Source organism: Xenopus laevis, chromosome 5L (genome assembly GCF_017654675.1).
Source record: "Xenopus laevis strain J_2021 chromosome 5L, Xenopus_laevis_v10.1, whole genome shotgun sequence".
Taxonomy (NCBI): Eukaryota; Metazoa; Chordata; class Amphibia; order Anura; family Pipidae; genus Xenopus; species Xenopus laevis.
The window spans coordinates 115,730,748-115,751,880 of record NC_054379.1 but is presented as its reverse complement, the minus strand read 5'-3'; the positions used below and the strand labels follow the sequence as shown (position 1 = coordinate 115,751,880).

General features: G+C 39.2%; 1 protein-coding gene across 2 annotated transcripts in view; it reads left to right on the top strand.

Annotated features, from left to right (window-relative positions):
* Positions 1-1,586: 1,586 nt before the first annotated feature.
* The window catches only part of usp13.L (ubiquitin specific peptidase 13 L homeolog), a 56,583-nt gene continuing 37,036 nt past the window's right edge, over positions 1,587-21,133 (top strand). The window contains exons 1-3 of one of the 2 annotated variants that reach the window (XM_018263677.2): positions 1,587-2,092; positions 15,231-15,356; positions 19,134-19,194. In XM_018263677.2, the coding sequence (XP_018119166.1) occupies positions 1,982-2,092; positions 15,231-15,356; positions 19,134-19,194 (298 nt within the window). In that variant the 5' untranslated portion in view covers positions 1,587-1,981. The remainder of the gene's footprint in view (positions 2,093-15,230; positions 15,357-19,133; positions 19,195-21,133) is intronic. The other variant, XM_018263676.2, reaches the window with a different exon arrangement.

Here is a 21,133-nt window from a genome sequence, read left to right as displayed (position 1 = left end):
CCTGAGTTCAGTTTAACCATTACAGTGCTCAACCCCAGCAGAACTCTTTATCAAAGTATGTTGTGCCTGTGTAAACCTGCATTCTGCATTGCATGAACTTTACAGCATACTTGTCTCGATTCTACTGATGATGTGTCAGAGGGAAAAGGGCCACCGGGTGAAAGCTGCTATTTCTTTTAGAAAGATGTGATGGCGCTGGCAAATGGAGGGGGTATATGCAGTACAAACAATCTGGCTTGGGTGGGGAGGATATGCCCAATTTATATACATTGTAGGAACATGTAGGCTTTACATGTCCTTTAAGTCCTAAGTAAAGTGTTTGTGAGACTTGCAACTATTGTAAATAAATAAGGCATGTCCTATGTGTTTCATAGTTGCACTTCCCCTCTTTTAAAAAAAATTAAAATTTTATGGATCTCTGGATACATGGCAGCATCCCATCCACAAAAATAAAGAAAAAAGAGACCATATATTCATTGTACCAAACCAATATTTATTTGTAAAGTTCCTGACGCCCCCTCAAAAAAACAAATTTTTTTGGTTTGTAAATTGGTACAATTTATGTTTAGCGGTGGTGCAGCCTGCAGCAGAAGACTATTTTCTGGGACACTTATTCATTGTAAAGTACAGCTGTCCGAGTTATGACCATTCAGCTGTTGTTGAAACTTCCAACACCCACTGAGGTTAGGGTAAAGCTGGACATACATGCAAAGATCTGATCGTACGAATCGAGGATTTGTACGATTTTCAGACTTTGTGGAGAGTGCCGTCATTTTTCGTCCAGCGGAGATCAGTTGTTTAGTCGATCGGACAGGTTAAAAGTTTTGTCGGCTGCCGATAATTTCTCTGCGTGTATTGCCGATCATACGATTTTCAGTGGGAGACTGTCACGAGCTTTGGTCGGACATAACTTTAGTACGATTGCTGTCAGGGGCAGAACGTCGGCTGAGCTGTTCTTTTTCTACTTTATTTGATCAGAATGGTTAGTGGCAGGTCAGGAGATGGGGAAGTTCGATGATTCGTACAATGGGATCTTTGCGGTATTGTTGATTTACTTGTGCCACTGGTACCTTCACTTAGACACTATTTGTAATTTCTTTGCAGAGGAGCAATTAGGGTTGCTACCTTTTCTGGAAAATAATACCGGCCTTCCTATATATTTATCTTTATCCCTATTAATAATATTGGGATCAACCCTAGATAGCAAAGTTAAAAGGGCTGGTTTCACTGAAGCCTTTGGAGCATTTATCAAGGACGTTTGCAGCTTGTTTGTTGTGCTGCTAGGTATCACCACATAATCCGCCAAGCTGTGACAGAATGCAGAAAATGTTAAATATTAAGGAGTTATGGGAAAGGTTGATATTTTATAAAACATACTATGAAAAAACTAGGTAGTGCAAGTTTCCAATAAGAAACTGACCAAGCAATAGGTCAATGTTGTGTGGTGAATAGGACGAGTTGCGCCCGGTGAGCGCGTCACATATATGATGGGCGTGGCGTTGTGCCCCCCCCCCCCTCATGGCGCAATTTTCATGTGATCAAAATGCTTCAGATTCATTTTGGAAATTACGTTGTTGAATTTAGGAAGGTAACACTTGCTGTATAGAAAGCGCTGAACTCAACTTCTGTCGCTATTGGATGACATTCACTGCGCTGCGTCCTTTCCCCTCTCCAGAGTCGAGTCCTCTATCATAGATAAGGGCCTGATCACAATCCCGAGTGGACTGTTTGGCGATCACACGAACATATCACACTCATGCTCTGAGACTGAGCAGCAGAAAGAAATAAAAGTTGGGCTGCTATAAATAGCCTACTGCCTCCCCTCACACTCCGTCTCCCTCCCCTCCGAGCAGCGGCAGGACCCAGCGCTGGGCCGAGTTGCTATTGGATTAAAATAGCATCATCTGTCCTGCCCTCCCATGCCTGGGCCGCAGCCGGGCGCACAGTCCCAGCACTGTTTGGGAGCAGCAGGAATGGGAAGATGGCTGAAGACCTGGGAGAGCTGCTGGTCCCTTACATGCCCACCATCAGGGTTCCCAAGTCAGGGGACAGGGTCTACAAAACGGAGTGCGCCTTCTCTTATGACTCTCCTGTGAGTGAAGCTGCTTTGTGATTCCCCCTCCCCTCAGCATGCACCTTGTGTTGGGCTATCCTATCCTGATTATCAACAACACGTGAGGGGAGATGCGCAGCCCCTGCTACTGGCTTCTCTCCTGCTACAAATCCGCCTGCATTATTGTCTTCTGTGTTACCGTGTGGTAACCTGCTGTGCCGTCACACAAGGACATTGTATCTCACTAGAGTCCTCTGGCATCTTCCATGCTGCACCCAAAGCTACTAAACTGGTTAATAATACTACAACTAGTTAGCAGGAGAAGGTGCCAGTATACCGTGTAGCCTGGCCTGGGGTAGCAAGACGTGGTGCAATGCTTTGTGTATTCAGCTGTAGTTGCTGATTTTCTGGTCACACCATGGCTTATGGGTATCCAGCCTCTCCTGGACTACAACTGCCAGCGGCTTTGGGAGTTCTAATTAAGGGTTACAATTTGTTTATCAACCATCTATGTGTTTTGGCATATTGTATCTTGTAAGCTTTGACGTGGCTCTACATTTTGGTTGCTTGTGTTTTTCATCTATGATGTTGTGTCAATCTTGGTCTTCGTTCTTTGCTTCCAACTTGTGTAATTAGTACTTTATGACTAGAGTAATCCTGGGCTCTTTAACATTTCAGAGGCCACATGGGGTCAGAATTGTAGCTGTGGATCTCTGGGTTGATCTACTAGAATGCACCTAATTCGGAAACCAAAATTGCATTTATTACGAAAAAAAAAAACATTGGTGCTTCAGTTGTCCAGAACTTTAAGGTCAGTTTGGCTGAACCCAAATCAAACAAAAAGTGCTAGGATTGGGGAGAATCTTGAGCCGATCCTGGAATCACTAAATTCTGGTACAACACCTAGGAGTAGACAGGCGCGTTTCAGGTATTAATGCTGCCTGAGGCGGCGTTCGGAAAGCCGCCGTCCCTCCTGGTCCGGTGGGGGCCACATTGCTAGCGCAGAGAGTGAAATTGCGCTCTCTGTGCTAGAAAAGCTGAATTTCCGGTTTAATACCGGAAATTCAGTTCTTAAAGTTACCAGGAGCGGATTTTTGCCTCCCCTGGTAACTTCTGGGGAGCTGCCGCCTGAGGCAAGGTTCTCACCTTGCCTCATGGCAGAAACGCCTCTGGGAATAGATTTATCAAAATGTGAGGTTAGAGTTCACCACCGAAAAACTCACCCACTTTCTATTTTTATTCCTATGGGATTTTGAGAAATGTATTTATCAGTGGGTGAAAGTTTAACTACACATAGGAATGAATAGAACGTTTTTCTGCGGGGAGCTCTAATCTCATGTTTTGATAAATCTGCCCTGTAGATTATACCACATGCCAAAGCCTGACATGGCTGCTGGGCCTTGCATCTGGAGGGTTGAAGGCTGGATATCCATGAATTAAACATTCCCTTTGGGTTTTTTGTTCCTTGCAATGTTTGTTTTTGTTCCCTACAAAGTGGCCTTAAAATGAGCTTTTAATTACATTTTATATGTGGACTTATTTTATGAAAGTATTCTACATTGCCTAATAAATGCCACCAAATCAAAGTAGCAGATTTATGTGAATGGCGCATGAGGTGTTTTGCCTGACACTGTTTTCTATAGTGATCTATGTAAAAATACATGTGTCGGTGGCACCTGTTGCTTATGTGTGGGCGATAAGATGCTGGAAAACACCTTTAGGGTAGGGACACACTGGGTGATTTGGGGAGTTTTCCGAAATCGCCCGTAGTTGCCTCACGAGGAAACTTCGGGCGACTTCGGAAAACGAATCGCCGCGTGTGATTAGCGCAGGCAATTTTTCATTTTAGCCAGGCGCAGAGCGAGGGGAGGCATTCGGGGAGAAAAGTCGCGGCGATTAGTCGCCAGGCGACTAAAACTCCCCAAATCGCCCAGTGTGTCCCTACCCTTACACTGGATATAATGGTCAGGGCACCTGGGGTATAGCTTGAAAATGATAATTGCCTCACCTATACTGTATGCCCTAATGCAGACATAGAATTGATTAGGAGAAATCACATCACATTCCATCCTTGATATTTAATTTGATCTAGTAACCTTAAATTATATGCATGTCTGGATCATCATCCCCAAGATTGTGCAGTGCACAACTGCATCATCCTCTGCAAATAAGTGGGCGGGGTTCATTTTTAAGTGGATGAACCCGAAGTGTGCATGAGAGCAAGGTACTAAGGTCTAATATCCATGAGAAGTTGTATAGTGGTCTGTTGCTGGTGTTTGTGGCTGAAAATGCCTTGAGGCTTCAGATGAAAGTCAGATTATTTAGTAAGCGCGCTCGCCATTTCACAGACTTGTTCTAAAGCTTGTTTTGGTTTCTATTTAATTTGCCAACTAAAAATCCTGAATCTTTTTTAAAAATGACTCAGCTGTCTGGCGTTTATCACATATGCTGGAACAGTTATTTTTATCCACACTCTTAAAGTCTCATGTGTCAGGCAGCAGTTCAACCACCCAGGAAAACAGCTCAATCTGAACAGCCTATTAGCCATAATACTTGTAAATATCGGGGTGGGGGTTCTCTACACATTCCTGTAAGGTTTTTATAGAGTCAGGAAACTGCGAAAGACCATTGGTCAGAAAAATGATTGATATATAACCTGCAGCCATTCTTAATCTGATCTTTTCTTTTAAATTTGGCCTTCGACTGAAGGGCAGATAAATAACAGTTGAATGTTATAGTGCTGTTGTTCCATGTTTTTAAAGGAACAGTAAAACCAAAACTGAAAGTGTATCAAAGTAATTAAAATATTGTACTGTCACTCTATTGCACTGGTAAAACTGCCACATGGCTACATAGCAGCTTATTTATATAAACTATAAGGATGCACCAAATCCACTATTTTGGATTCGGCCAAACCCCTGAATCCTTCACGAAAGATCCAGCCGAAAACCTAACCGAATCCTAATTTGCATATGTAAATTAGGGGTGGGAAGGGGAAAACATTTTTACTTCCTTGTTTTTGGACAAAAAGTTATGCAATTTCCCTCTCCGCCCCTAATTTGCATAAGAAAATTAGGATTCGGTTCAGACGGGCAGAAGGATTCGGTCGAATCCTGGATTCGGTGCATCCCTAATAAAAGTATCTGAAGTAGGGATGCACCAAATCCACTTTTTTTGGATTCGGCCAAACCCCTGAATCCTGTGTGAAAGATTTGGCCGAATACTGAACCGAATCCGAACCCTAATTTGCATATGCAAGTTACGTAATTTCCCTCCCGGCCCCTAATTTGCATATGCAAATTAGGATTCAGATTTGGTTCGGCCGGCCAGATTCGAGTCGGCCAAATCTGAATCCAGCTGAAAAAGGCAGAATCCTGGCCGAATCCCAAACCGAATCCTGGATTCGGTGCATCCCTAATCTGAAGCAAACACACAGCTGTTACCAGTGCATGCTAACAGTATATTATGGGGCAGATTTATCAAGAGTCGAATTGAAAATTAGAATTTTCAAAAAATTTATGGTCAAAACTGTAAAATTCGACTAGGGAGTTATCCAAATTCGATTTGAGTTTTTTTTAAACAATTCGAATTCGATTATCATGCTCTGGCCATTTAAGAATTCAAATTCGACTCTTTGCCACCTAAAACCTACCGAATTGCTTTTAAGTCATAGGGAGAGGTCCAGGGATCAATTTGGAGAAAAAACACGTATGATCGAATTCAATTCGAATACGATTTGAGTTTTCGGGTCGTTTCAATTCGTCCAAGTTGAAAAGAATTCCATTGTATTAATACATTTTGATGGGTCGAATTTTGAATTTATGGTAGTTTTTAAAAACTCGCATGAATTTGAAATTCGACCTTTGATAAATGTGCCTCTCTATGTTAATTACTTCATTTTTTGGTGTTTAATATACTAATGTATTTTCCATGTTGATTGATAGACGTATACAACATACAAGGCATTTTATCATTGCCAAAGCTCAAAAATATAAACCACATCCTTTGGTAATTCTCAACTAAAACCTACATAAACCAAAAGAATTGCAAAACCTAAAACAACTTATGTATTTCTTGAACCTGGTATATAGCTGTAGGTTAGCTGTTAAATACAATCCAAAATGAACTTATGTATTGTTCTTAGAAACAGAATTGCTTCTGCTATATCCTCCTTCATAGGAGCTCTTAAATCTGATTTGATTATTTTCAGTGCTTTTATTTAAAGCTATTAGGAGTCGGTACATTTTCAGGTACCCGAAATTGCTTCCGACTTCTACTTTACAGCTCTGCTGAGTCTCTGAGTCACATTTCAAACAGGATACAGAATCTTGACAGTGAGTTGAGTGTCAATGCCTGATGGTAATCTGAGCCCACAGATCAGTGTTTTGGGTGGGAACTGTAGGCAGTTCAAAGCAGTGCCCAAGCAAGTTACTGGGTCTACATCACCAGAATGTAGTGGTAATGAACCATGCCTTACTGGGACTGGGACATGTTCCTCCTCTCAAAGCAACTTTAAATTGACAGCATCTGTTACCCTGCCCCCATCACATAAAAGCTGGGGGCTTCATGGGAATTTAAGATGAATTTAAACTTCTAGTTTAAAAATGATATATTTTATTCAAAACAATACAAACATATGTAGATGAATATTTTGTAACAAAATATAGCTGAAAATACATAAAAGTAAAATATAGCTTTTTCTTTTTAAAATGGGTTAAAAGTATTTGGCATCCTCTTTACAGTTTGCAAAATCAAATGCCATTAGTTGTCACTGCCCCAGCAACTAAAAAGCTCTTGCCCTGTATAATGTTGTTGTTATTTTAGATCAGGGGTCCCCAACCTTTTTTACCCGTGAGCCACAATCAAATGTAAAAAGATTTGGGGAGCAACACAAGAAAATGAAAAGGCACTTGGGGTGCCAAATAAGGACTGTGATTGGCTACTTGGTAGCCCCTTTGTGAACTGGCAGCCAACAAGAGGCTCTACTTGGTACTATACTATAGTTTCTATGCAACCAAAACTTGCTTCCAAGCCTGGCATTCAAAAATTAGCACATGCTTTGTGGACACTGAGAGCAACATCCAAGGGGTTGGAGAGCAACATGTTGCTCATGCGCTACTGGTTGGGGATCACTGTTTTAGATGATCTTTCTATTCAGTCCATCTTCTGCTTATCTTCATTCATCCAGTCTGTGAATCAAACCACTGCCTGGTTGCTAGGGTAAATTGTACCCTAGAAACCAGATATCTAATGAAATTCCATCTGGACAGCTGTTATACAGAAAGCTACATCACAGAAAAACTGCAAAGAGTTAAAAATTAATCCAACTACATATTGTCTTCGAATATCACTGCATTATACTAAAATTACTCATACAAAATGTAAATGATGAAATACGGGACACATCTTAGTAAATTAACATCACATTTTCATAGGGCAGCAAAAGCATGAGGATTTAAGAGCACACTATAGAAAGTCATTATATATCAGGCTTATTTTGACCTCTGTGTACTTGAAAGTAGCTGGTTAATTGACCATCATTCTGCCCCAGTGCACACTACCATCACAGTATTACCTGACCCGATAGTACTGTGCCCATTCATCCAATCCCCTCCTCCATTGCACCACAGTCACTACCATGCTCTTTTAATATTCAGGTTGATAAAATACTTTATTAATGGGGCAACACTAAATCAAACTACAAGGTTTTGCATAGCACAGGTGTGGCATCCCTTATCTGGAAAACCCATTATCTAGAAAGCGCTGCATTATAGGAAGGCCATCTTCCATAATAATTGTAATTTTTAAAATTATTTCCCTGTAATAATAAAACCGATCCTGATTAAACTGCATGAATCCGTATCAAGGTTAATTTTAACCTTGCAGTCTACACTAGGTAATTGTGGTGATATGTGGAATTATTAAAAGAGGAACACGCCAGATTTTGCACAAATGAAAGTGTTTGGGCACTGGGCTCCTTCTAATTACCTACTAACACCTACTGCTATCTGAGTATTTGTTAGTACAGCACAGTGAGCACAGCACCAGTTTGGAGGCATGCTACAGGTGCCATATTTAGCATATGTGACATGGGCTACTATTGTATACTTTGGCATCACAGGGACTGCTAAACCACTGTTGTTAATAAGTATTATGAAATGCCTCCAATCAATTTGACTGCATTTAGCTGGATTTGAGCAGACAGTGTCTCTGAACACCTCAGAATTCATTCAGCTGCTTCTGTCCTGTGTCACATCATAGATAAACACTAGTGTCCCAGTGCCACTGGCAGCCATGCACGCCCAAGCCACCACACTGCCTCCGCCATGTTTTATAGAGATTTGGTATGCTTTGGATCATGAGCTGTTCCACACCTTCTCAATACTTCTTTCTTGCCATCATTCTGGTGGAGGTTTCGGTTTCATCTGTCCAAAGAGATATGTGTGTGTGTGTGTATATATATATATATATATATATATATATATATATATATATATATATATATATATATATATATATATATATATATATATATATATATATATATAATTTTTTTTTTTTTTTTTGATAGAAAGCTCCACATTGTGGATAGGCCTGATACGCCTTGTACAAATAAATCTAATTTTCAAAGCTGCATGAATCAATATTGATACCAAAAGAATTCTACTGTATTCACTTCTTCCTGCAAATTTGATGGTTTTATGAATTCACTCTAGGTGTATGTTCTGTAAGAAGAATTTTGAAATCTGAATGTCTGTTGGGCTTCATATAAAGCGTTCAGATGTTTAACATGGTTTCTCAGAAGCAGCTGCTTTCTGAATAACAGGTGCAGGACAACAGAGACGTACATCAGACGGGTTGGCACTCCCCAAATCTGTGAAGATGCAATGCAAGGCATTAGGTTTGGGTAAATGTTTGGCATTATGCATTTGGGAGTGAGTGAAGTTTTCTCCAAGTTCAGAAAATGAATTTATTTTAGTTAAACAGGAATATAGTGCAAATGACTGCTTTGGGCTCTGTGCAGGATAAATGTATGCACATTAACAATATAGTGGATACTGATTAGCACATCATACCATACCTCCCAACTGTCCCTTTTTCGCAGGCTTAGCCCACAGTCCCGGTTTCTTACAGAAATGTCCCGAGTTTCCCTTTGATCTCCTGCACTGATGCTTTTTGATAGAGAGTCCAGAATATTCAGTGCCTGCACTTGTTCTGTCGGACCGCATTGGATCTTTGACCTGGTCCCTGCTCCGACTTTTCGTATGCACTTGCCCAATCAAGCGGGCCTTGTCGGAGGAATGGTTTGCTCATTTGGCGACCTCTCATCTTTTTATTAAACCAAGTTTGCCCAAACTCGCAACAATGGTTTTAACTTGTTTATTAATAAAATAATTTAAAAAAATCGGTGTGGGAAAAGACTCGTTAGAATCGAGCGAAAACTCGAAACTCGTACCAATTTTTCCGATTTGATGCTCGAATCACTCGATTTTTTGGGTTATGGCCTGAAAACCCTGAATTTTTCAGATTATACGAAACTCGGGTCAAATCACATTATCTACAAATTGTAAAAGGGACATCTGCCATTGACTTCTACATGACCTTGAGATGGCAGATTTTTGGATTCTGACTTTTAGCAGCTTCGTAGGATAAAAAATGTGAGTTTTTACACCAATAAAACCTCAACCAGAAAAAAAAAATCAAGATAAAGGGGTTGTTTGCCAGTGACCGCTTTGCACCCATCACTATACTTCGCCAGGTGAAAATTTGCTCAGACAAAGCTAATTCACTAATATGTGGAGATTCGTCGTGGGCGCCGAACGCTGACGACTTTTCGCTAGCATTACTTCGGCAATGTTAGCAATTCAAAGCAAAGATGCGCTAGCGTTAATTTCTGCCTAGCGCAAATTCACTAGAGGTCTTGTGCTCATGGTTAATTTGTATACGGCGGGAAATTTAAAGTTGAATGGACATCTTTATGTTATATGTTGCAGCAAATACATTACATTTCCACTGTTAATTACACATGTCCAGGGAACCTTTATAAAGACATTAGAGTTGTTATTATGCCCTACACATGAGACCACTGTATAATTAATCTTTCATATGTTAGAAAATGTATGGGAAAACATTTTTTTAAGGTCTTTTGAAGCCTATCACCCTGAAAAAAGAGTGCCTATCTCTTTCACTAGTGAATTGGCGCCTGCGCCCGTTAGTAATTTTGCGATGTCTCTGCCAGCAGTAATGCTGGCGAATTGTCACCAGCGTTTGCCACTTCGCCCTTTAGTAAATCTGCCCCTCAGTATGATATAGAGAGTGATATCCTGAAACAATTTACAATTGGTTTTCATTTTTTGTGGTATTTGAGTTATTTAGCCTTTTATTCAGCAGCTCTCCAGTTTGCAATTCCAGCAATCTAGTTGCTAGGGTCCAAATTACCCTAGCAACCATGCATTGATTTGAATAAGAGAGGGAATGAATAGAAAGAAGAGTAATACAAGGTAGCAATAACAATACATTTGTATCCTTACAGAGCATTTGTTTTTTAGATGGGGTCAGTGACCCCCATTTGAAAACTGGAAGGAGGCAGAAGAAGAAGGCAAATAATTAAAAAACTGTAAAAAAACAAAAAAACAATGAAGACCAATTTAAAAGTTGCTAAGAATTGGCTATTCTATAACATACTAAAAGTTAACTTAAAAGTGAACCACCTCTTTAATGTTGTTGGTGGCAAAGTATGGCTTAGGTTTACAAACAGTAATTAATGTCTGATACCTGGTGCACGGCAAATTGACGTTTGCCCGATAGCCTTTTCGAGGCTTGGTTAAAGTTATCTGGTACATATATATAGTTTATATGTATGTATAGTTGGTACATATTTTAATCAAATTAGTGTCTTAAACATTAACATTTTAACAATCAGCCAGGAAAAGGCTTAGCTTTGCTGGCATCTTTGTTTTTTTGATTTTTGTATGGAATTTCAAGTCCAGGGCACTGAAGGAAAACAAACACATATGCAAATACCATATTGTTTTATTTTGACAGAGAAAAAAATAAATCACTTTTAAAACTCATAATTATTTGCTTTAAATTGTCTTTATGGGAGATTGCTTTCCCATAATTCAGATCTTTCTGGCTAACAGGTTTCCAGATAAGGGATCCTATACAGTATGCGGAAAAAGGAAAATGTTTTAAAGGCATGTAATGGGCTCAGTGAACCCCTTTCCTAAAGCGGTCTTCATCTTAATGCCAAATAGAATGTGAGGGTTTCAGAATGTCACAGTTTTAGGGACCCTTCTTCTTAAAACTGTCAATAGAATTCTGTAAGTTAGGAAGAGCTCTACTTTACTTGCTCCAGATTCATTTTACCAGTCCCATAAATGGGCTGTTGTAAGCAGCCATTGGAAACTACCATATGGGTAGGACATTTTTGTCCAATTTCTCAGTTCCTGATAATCGGGTGATTTTATTTTCAGTTACAGTTGTTGATGTAAGAAAGGAAACCTGGCGATCTTTCCTGGCTGGCTACAGGCGGATCCCACTTTTTTTGACTTTCTACAGGAATGAGGTTGTTGTACTTGAGCAGCTGTTGGAGTTCTGATGATGGTTGATGAGAAGCTGGTGCTTCATAACAAACTAAAAATACGATTTGTAGGACAGTTAGTAGATAGATGGAAGGTATTTTTAAACAATGAAGTGTTAGTTTGGTATTGAGTAACATAATAAACATATTGAACATAGCGTACTGACGTATTGATTCCAATAGCTTTTCAGACCTGCATCTCAAAATTTAGTCAGTTTGACCTTACATAATAACAAGGAAATAGTTATATTGTCATGTAAGAAAGGAAACCTGGCGATCTTTCCTGGCTGGCTACAGGCGGATCCCACTTTTTTTTGACTTTCTACAGGAATGAGGTTGTTGTACTTGAGCAGCTGTTGGAGTTCTGATGATGGTTGATGAGAAGCTGGTGCTTCATAACAAACTAAAAATACGATTTGTAGGACAGTTAGTAGATAGATGGAAGGTATTTTTAAACAATGAAGTGTTAGTTTGGTATTGAGTAACATAATAAACATATTGAACATAGCGTACTGACGTATTGATTCCAATAGCTTTTCAGACCTGCATCTCAAAATTTAGTCAGTTTGACCTTACATAATAACAAGGAAATAGTTATATTGTCATGTCTGACATCTTGACGAAGTTCATTCTGGGATGCTAGAAATATCTAAATAAGTATTTACCATAAGTCTCACCACAAATAACAGCCCCAATTCCCTGCTTTGGTGGATATTACATAAAGGATTCTCTTAAATATATAAATTCTAGTTTAATATCTTATATTTAAGACCACTGGTTACTTTGAGGATCTAAAATATCCAATTCCTTAAATCTTTTACAGTGATAGATATCAATTTAGATTGATTGCATTAGACTATTGACTTCATTGATTGTATAGGCCAATGCAACTGATGAGCTAGGGAGAAGATACGTGGATTTTTATGTTTTTTGCTTCTTTAGGTAGAAAATAATGCCTTTGTAAGAAAAATGCTTGGGCTTTTAAGATAAAAGTGTAGAGTTGTAGAGAGAAGTTCTTATGAGCCAAAAATGTTCCATTGATGCCTGGTGGTTGTTCTAAACTTCTAGGGGGTTGAATTTCAGAATTTATATACCTCAAATGAACTCACAGCTCAAATGGTTTTTTATTTAAAAAAAAAAACTTAAATGGGAAAAACTCTTATCAGCGAGTTCGGGGGTAAAAAACCAGAACTCGAATTGATCGAGTTTTCGGTGGTAAAAAAACTCAAATTGCTCAAATTAATTTGAGTTTTCGGGCAAAACCGTCCGAAAAAAACTCAAACTACTAACATCTTCAAATGGTTCAAGGATCCTCTGCCATTAACTTCTTCATGACCATGACAGGTTTCGGATTCGGTATCTCGAAAACAGAGTTTTTTTTAAACCGAAAATGTGAATTCTGACTCGAAAACTCGAATTTTCATGGAAAACACAACTCGAACCTTACTAAATCTGCCCCTTAAATATGGAAACAGCATTTTGCTCCAAAGCAGGATGGACAACAACATTACTAAAGGAACCAAATATTGCCTTTCACATCCACTTGTGTACGTTTAACATTTTGTGTACATTTTGGGTTGAGGTACTTAGCCTGTCTTTTTTTTTAACTGTCCTATGCAGGTTGTTTTCATTTCTGATTCCTCAATAAATTATGCTGTATTCTGAGTTTAAGAATGCTGTCGTTTTGCAGCAACTGGCAAATGCTCATACAGTGTTATTTCTGAGCTGGCTAGATAATAATGTGGACTGTTTACTTCTCCAGCTCTTCACATGATGCTATAAACAAAGTGGCAATATTATGCAGCAGCTATTCCATTATGTCATTTCATAATAATTGCTTGGTTGACTACATGAACATTAACTAGTGGGATGATCATGTTCTATTAGTCACTCACCTTAAATATAACATATGAGAGATTAGAAATCGTCTCAGTAAATGGATACCACTAAATACCTATTTACTGTGAAAAAATGGAAATTCTACTCATAACTCTATCGGAGGCAGCTTTTTGTCACCCCAGGTAACTGGCTGCTTAATGCCGCCTGAGGCAAGGTTTTCACCTTGCCTCATGGCAGGAGTGTTCAACAATACAACTCAGACTCACCCTTGCTCCCTTCATAAATTGTTCCAGAGGGACTACAGAATTCTTCAGATTGCAGTTATTCCAAGACAAAAAGAAAAAATTGAGAGGGCGCACTGCCTCATGAAGTAAAAACTACAGTTTATTGAAACATTAAAAAACAAGTGGCACCAGTGTAATGCCAAACGTGTTTCGGGAACACCCCTTAAAGGACAACGAATACCATTTTAAAAGTGGGATTCCAAAACTTAGGCACCCCCAAGTGACTACTATTACCTACCTGTCTTCTAGCTAGCACCATGGAGCAATCCTCTTCCTGCTTCTTTGGTTTTCAAATAAACTGGGGCAGACGCATGCACAGTAGAACAGCTGGCTTTCTCGTTAAAGTGGCTGCAGTGTAATGCCAAACATGTTTCGGGAACACCCCTTAAAGGAGAACGAATACCATTTTACAAGTGGGGTTCCAAAACGTAGGCACCTCCAAGGTTCGACTTTTACTTACCTGATACCCTGGCCCGGTGCTCCTATCAGCAGAAAACTGCACTGGCCCTGGGTTCCTCTAGCGAGCACCACAGAGCAATCTTCTTCCTGCTTCTTCGGTTTTCAAATATCCTGGGGCAGACTCATGCACAGTAGAACTAAATAGCCGGCTTTTTCGTTAAAGTTCAGATTTTAAAGTTCGATCTACTGCGCATGTACAGCCGCGAGAAGACCCGAGGAAGCAGGAAAAGGACCTCTCTGTGGTGCTCGCTAAAGGAACCCCGGGCCGGTGTAGTTTTCTGCTGATAGGAGCACCGGCCTGGGGTGTCAGGTAAGTAAAAGTAGTCACTAGGGGGTGTCTAAGTTTTAGAACCCCACTTGTAAAATCCAGAAATCTTCAAATCACAAAAAGACCATCACCCATAGACTCCATTTTATCCAAATAATCCAAATTTTTTTAAATTGTTTCTCTTTTTCTTTGTAATCTCCAAACTTCCTCATACCTTATTAAGCATGGTATGACAAAACTGTCAGCCTGTGTAGGTGTTTGCCTGTTCAGTATTGAAGCATGAGAAAGCCAAAAAACGGTCAAACATTTAGGGTAAGGGCACACGGGAGATGTCGCCTGGCAACAAATCACCTCTCCTTTGGGAGACTAATCTCCCTAGAATCTTAATGCCGGCGGGATGGCACTCGGAGTGCTTTGTTTTCCGAAGTTCGGGTGACTTCGGAAAACGAAGCGCTCCTAGTGCCATCCAGCCGGCGGTTTAGATTATAGCCGGCGGGAAGGCTTTTTGGGGAAACTAGTCGCCCGAAGAAGAGGCGCCTAAATCTCCCCGAATCTTAGCGTGTGCCCTTACCCTTAGAATGCAGTTGGGGTTATCTTGGGAAAGTGGACTCCAGCTACAGGGCAAGTAATTCAGGATCCAACCTGCTTTCATTATTTTTATTCAGTTGAGTGTTTGATATCTCTGCAGTGTACTGCCCCAAGGTTCTAATTACCATGCTGATTTTTCTCAACTTACTTTTTTAGGAGTCTGATGGAGGTCTGTATGTGTGCATGAGCACACACCTGGGATTTGGCAGAGAACATGTGGAGCGACATTATAGGAAAACTGGGCAGTCAGTCTACATGCATCTAAAGCGCCACATCAGACCGGTAAGGTGATAGGCAGATATTAATAATTTCAACCAGTTCTGTGTATTATCTATTATAAATACATAAAACCCAAGAAGCTCAATGTACAATGAAATGTAGTATATACTTTTGTCATACAAATATGCATCATTGATTGGCTGTAATGTTTCATGGTGCCAGCTACCTACACTTCCTGTTCTATGTGCCCACCTCTCCCTTACCTTTGCACATTGAATAATGTACCCCATGTTGTGAATTGTAAAGATGTTATAAGTCACCAAGTAGTTCCAAGGCTGAAGGCTGAGTGCTTTTATACAGTTCATAGGACTCCGAGGTGTATTTGTTTTCTTAAAAGTTCTTGGAAGCCCAGCTTGAGGGTTAATTAGGGTGAGATGTGTGGTAACTGTGGCTGAAACAGCAATGTGCTGCTTTCTCCTCTAGCACCTTATTATGAATTGAGGGGGTCTTTGCCCAAATATTGTAGCTCGAAAGGGAAATGGAAGAGAAAAGGTCTGAAATGGTCATAAATCTGCTTATTATCCATTTAATTTAAAGGCAATACATTGAAACAATGTGACTACAACATGCTAGTCTTACAGCAGCCAGTAGCTCATCCTATTTTCATTTTAAGATTACCATGTTTTGGCTTAATTCCAACATTTTGCAGCCTCATTACATATTATGATAAGGAACTCTTTGGCTTCAGTTTGGCTGAACCCTACAATGTATAACTTTAAAGTACTGGACACCCAAAATCATCATCTTTTTCCCACATGATTCCAGTTTTATTATTTTTTTTTTCAAATTTAAATGTACAAATTTGAATATAGTTTGATATTCTGCTTATTTTTTTTTGCAGGAGTCACCCCCTCTTGAATAAAATATATAGGCATTAAAAGGCATTAGTCTATGACTGTATAGTGATAGATATTTCTAACGGTTGGCTCCCAGCTTCTGACCTTCTTTGTCCTTAGTTGGCCTCTTGCCTATACATAGTTAGCACTGACACTGAGGTTTAGTCACATGTAATCACCTGGAACTTCTTTACAATATGCTAGATGCTACTGGAGGACTTCTGAGGCTGACTTTTATGTCCAAGTGGGCAAAATTTCACAGAATCTTCTGGAATTCACTCATTGCCGAGCTACAGCTATCGGTTAATTGCCCCCATCATTTACATTAATGGAATATTTATTGGTGTGGAACCCTGGAACAATAATAGTAATCTCCCACAAAATATAGCACATCCTTTAAAGGAGAAGGAAAGCTACCAAATCAGTTTATAGCCACACTAGTGCAAACTATAACACTATATTTATCCTGCAGAATGCTTTACCGTACCTGAGTAAACAGCTCTAGAAGTTCTCTTTGTTTAGGATAGCATCTGCCATATTAGCTTGTTGTGACATCACTTCCTGCCTGAGTCTCTCCCTGCTTACTCATAGCTTTGGGCTTAGATTACAGCAGGGAGGGTAGAAGGGGGGGGGAGAGGAGCAAACTGAGCATGCTCAAGCCCTAGCCCTGGAGTTTTATGTTGAAAACAGGAAGTCTGATACAGAAGCCCATGTGTACATAATAGAAATGCTGTTTTTCTTTTGGCAGAGGACTGAGAGCAGCTATGATTTTTATAGGAACATGTCAGTATTGCTTTCATTTTTGCCTTTCCTTCTCCTTTAATGACCATTTACCTTTACCTGACAGAAATTGGTTAATTTCAACGTTTAGGTCTTCCTTCAGAAAGGCAAATATGCCAATGATGTTAGTGGTTAGAATTACTGCTTTCTTTTAAACCCCATGTTTGTGTCAGTTTCCCATAGTCCAAAAACATATTGGTAGGTTAATGCATAGGAAACTGATCCTAGTGTGTGTGCTTTGTGTGCACCATATAGTTATGGAATTAAAATTAGGGATGCACTGAATCCACTATTTTGGATTTGGCCGAACCCCCGAATCCTTCGCTAAAGATGCGGCCGAATACTGAATTGAATCCTAATTTGCATATTCAAATTAGGGGTGGGAAGGGGAAACCATTTTTTACTTCCTTGTTTTGTGACAAAAAGTCACGTGATTTCCCTCCCCCCCTAATTTGCATATTCGGATTCAGTTCGGCCAGGCAGAAGTATTTATGAACCGAATCCTGAACCGAATCCTAGATTCGGTGCACCCCTTATTTAAATAGGATGGTTGCTTTAAAGCAATACTTTATTTGAAGATGCAATGCTGACACTTTTGTTCGCCGAGTCTACTAAATTTAAATCAGTTCTGCAGAAATCATTGCAGTCATATCTCCTTGCAATATCTCCCCTAATGAAAACTTGTTAAAGCTTTATTGTACAAAGTTGACCAACTTTTCTTTAGAAGGCGGTACAGAGACCGGAAATCTAGTTAATGATGAAGGCAATCCCAGATGAACTTTCCATCCGCAGGCAGATTCCTGAACTGTCTTACAGACACCTGTCACAGTTTCATATGATAAAAAAACAAGTTCTAATCCAGCCTTAAGCTTCGATAGAGAGCATCTGCACCGTGGAAAGGTTTCTGTTTGTTGAACAGTCAGGAGGTTACTTTCGGGATACAGTTACGCGTGAGAGAGAAACATATGTCAAACACAAATGTCATTCATGTTTTGACTTCTAGATTTTATTTCAGTTAAGCCATGCTTGTAACATGTGACTGGAATTTCTTGGAAAAGAGCCCACAAAATTGACTGTATTTAGGCTTCTTCTGAACTAAATTCTGTAGATTAATCATGGAGCCAGGGAGGAATACAGAATGTGTATATTTTTTCTATGTACCTTTCATCTTCACCATCCCTTGCCAATTACATTGGGCAAGGGATTTGGAACATTATTAAAATTATTATGGTGTTAATTATTTGGTGTTAATTAACTTTTAACATTACCAGTTTACGGTTTGAAGGTGGAACACTAGGCACAAATATGCAAAGAAGCTGCACCTAAAACACTGCACAGGAATTGTGGCTTGTGTATTTGATTTTTATGATATCACCAGAGTTCGCAGGTCAGACCTAGGCAACCTGTTGGGTCAGGCTGGGCTAGAGTTATGAAAGGGCCAGGTCTGGAAAATTCCCAAGCCGCATTTCATCACTTTCCACTTAAATGATTCAATAGCACTAACATGCTGCAGTCTATAGGGCCTGTCTAAAGGGCCAAAGTTATTGGGATATAGCCCCCAGTTCAGAGGGCACATATATCAGATACAAAAATTATATATCCCAAAAAAGAGTCTATTTTAAGATAAAAAGTTAATCTTTATTTAACATGTGATTAAAAGAATAGGCATACAGACCAATTGATGTCACGCCTTACGCGTTTCATACCCACTGGTACTTATTGATAGGCACTCATTCATAGGCACTCACCACTTTACACCTGCCATTGACTAATTGTAAAGAAAAAAGTTCAATTACATTCTGGTCTCTAACTTTTTGATACTGTGAAACTGCGCACAGTTAAAGAGCCATTAAAAAAATCCAGGGGAGACCCAAAGTGCCACTTACAGACTTATATGTAATTCTAACCAGGCCCGGACTGGCAATCTGTGGGTTAGGGCAAATGCCAGAAGGGCTGCTGTAAGATGCCATAGAAAGTCGCTATTTATCACGCTGGTGGGGGCTGTTTGGGCCTCTGAGTACTGGGAATGCCAGGGCCTATTTTTACTCCCAGTCCAGACCTGATTCTAACTGATCACATCAAACATAGCTTTTTATGTTAATTAATTACATTTTACACCTGCTTATTGGAACATTTATAGCAGTAATCATTTATTTCATTTTAGAAAGCAACCGGAGCAGCAGGAGGTGCCTTTCCAAAAAGAATAAATGGGAGACTATTTTTAGGTAAAGTAAACTGCTTTTGCTATTTCACCTTGTTCCAAAAGTATGTGTGTGTTTGTAAGAACTATTGGAAACTGGAATGTATTAAGCAATCGTGGTTTTTAATTCGTTCTTACATTTTTAAAAGTACTTTTTAATATGATTATACACTATCTGTTCTCTTTATAAAAAATTTGAGTTTTTTTTTTTTTTTTTTACTATAAAAGTCTGATTAATTTACAAGTTGCCCTCCAACCAATTTCACTATTTCCTTGTGAACCTATCTCATCTGTGGGTTTAAACTAGGATCCAAAATAATTTTACAAGTCTGATTAATTTATAACTTGCCCTTCAACCCAAATTCACTATTTCCTTGTGGAATTACAAAGTACTTTTTAATATGATTATACACTATCTGTAATACTTTGCTGTTCTATATAATGTTTCCATTCCTCTTTCTATTTCTTGAAATAGTTTTCCATATACATTGATCTCCCAATAGAATGTTTTTGTAGGCACTAAGGGGATTGTTTCTTAAAGTCTGAATGCCATAAACTCAAAAAATCCGAGTTTTTTTTTTTACTATATAATCTGAATTTTTAGTGAAAAAAAAAAAATCTAAATTTTTCAGTCATTTATTATACCCTGAGGCTGCTAAAAGTCCAAATCCGAAAATACTCCATCTACAAGCTGTCGGGGTCCTGTAGAAGTCAATGGCAAAGGTCCCATTTCAAATTTGAAGCTATCATGGTCTGCACTGAGTTTCAGACAAAAATCTGCGATTTCATAAACAATTTGAGTGTTTCAGGCATAAAACCCCAAAAAATTTGTGGTTTTTTTGCAAAAACCCAAATTTTCTAGTTTTTTTCCAAAACAATTTTAACAAGTTTTTTTAAATCATAAATAAGGTCAACTCGTGGATTGTAGTTTGGTCGGACTTTTTTTACTTAAAAATCGGATTTTGATAACCCCCTAAGTGTGTCTGGTGTTTTATCACATCCTAGTTAAGACAAACCTTGCCAAAAAGGGTAAAACCTCAGCAAAGAAACAAGAGGAACCTTTCTTATCTGGCGCCCCTGTTAGCATTCCCTAACTAAGAGCTAATTATAGCTGCTTGATTCACTCTTCAGCTGGTAACAGATCTAATTCTGAATCAGGCATGTCCAGTCAGGCAACACTCCTTTCTTCTACCTCCTCTGTTATTTTTCTAGTGCACATATAAGTCCATCAGCTGTTCTGCTCCATCAGAAAACATTTCCTTGTGAACTTATCTCATCTGTGGGCTCAGATGAGGATCAAAAATAATTTTATAAGTCTGATTCATTTATAAGTTGCCCTCCAACCAAATTCACTATTTCATTGTGAACTTATCTCATCTGTATGCTTAGATGAGGATCCAAAATAATTTTACAAGTCTGATTCATTTATACAGTAAGTTGCCCTCCAACCATATTCACTATTTCCTTGTGAACCTATCTCATCTGTGGGCTCAGATGAGGAAACAAAATAATTTTACAAGTCTGATTAATTTATAAGTTGCCCTCCAACCAAATTCACTTTCAGCTGTGAGGGTTCTATTTTAATATGTGGTACAAAATGGCAGTCTAAACCGTTATTTTTCCATAAGGAAGAAAACATGTTGGTTAGATTTATACTTTCTTAAGGAACTGGTTGCATAGTAGATTGAATACATATTACTAAAGCAATATTATGCAGCCTTTAAGTAGATTGTTGGCAGTGTGGAGCAGACAGCAAAATTTTGTGTGTACGTTGTTGCAACAAAAAATTGTTTCCTCTGCAGCAGGAACTTCACATTAATCTGTACTGTACAACAAAGTACCCCTTTCTGGGTAATTTTGTTTTGCTATATCTGGTGAGAATTAGGGTCGATGTGTATATTGTCGTTCTGGCCGTAAGATCCATGACTAGTTGTTTGGATCTTCTGGCAGCACAAGGGATTCCA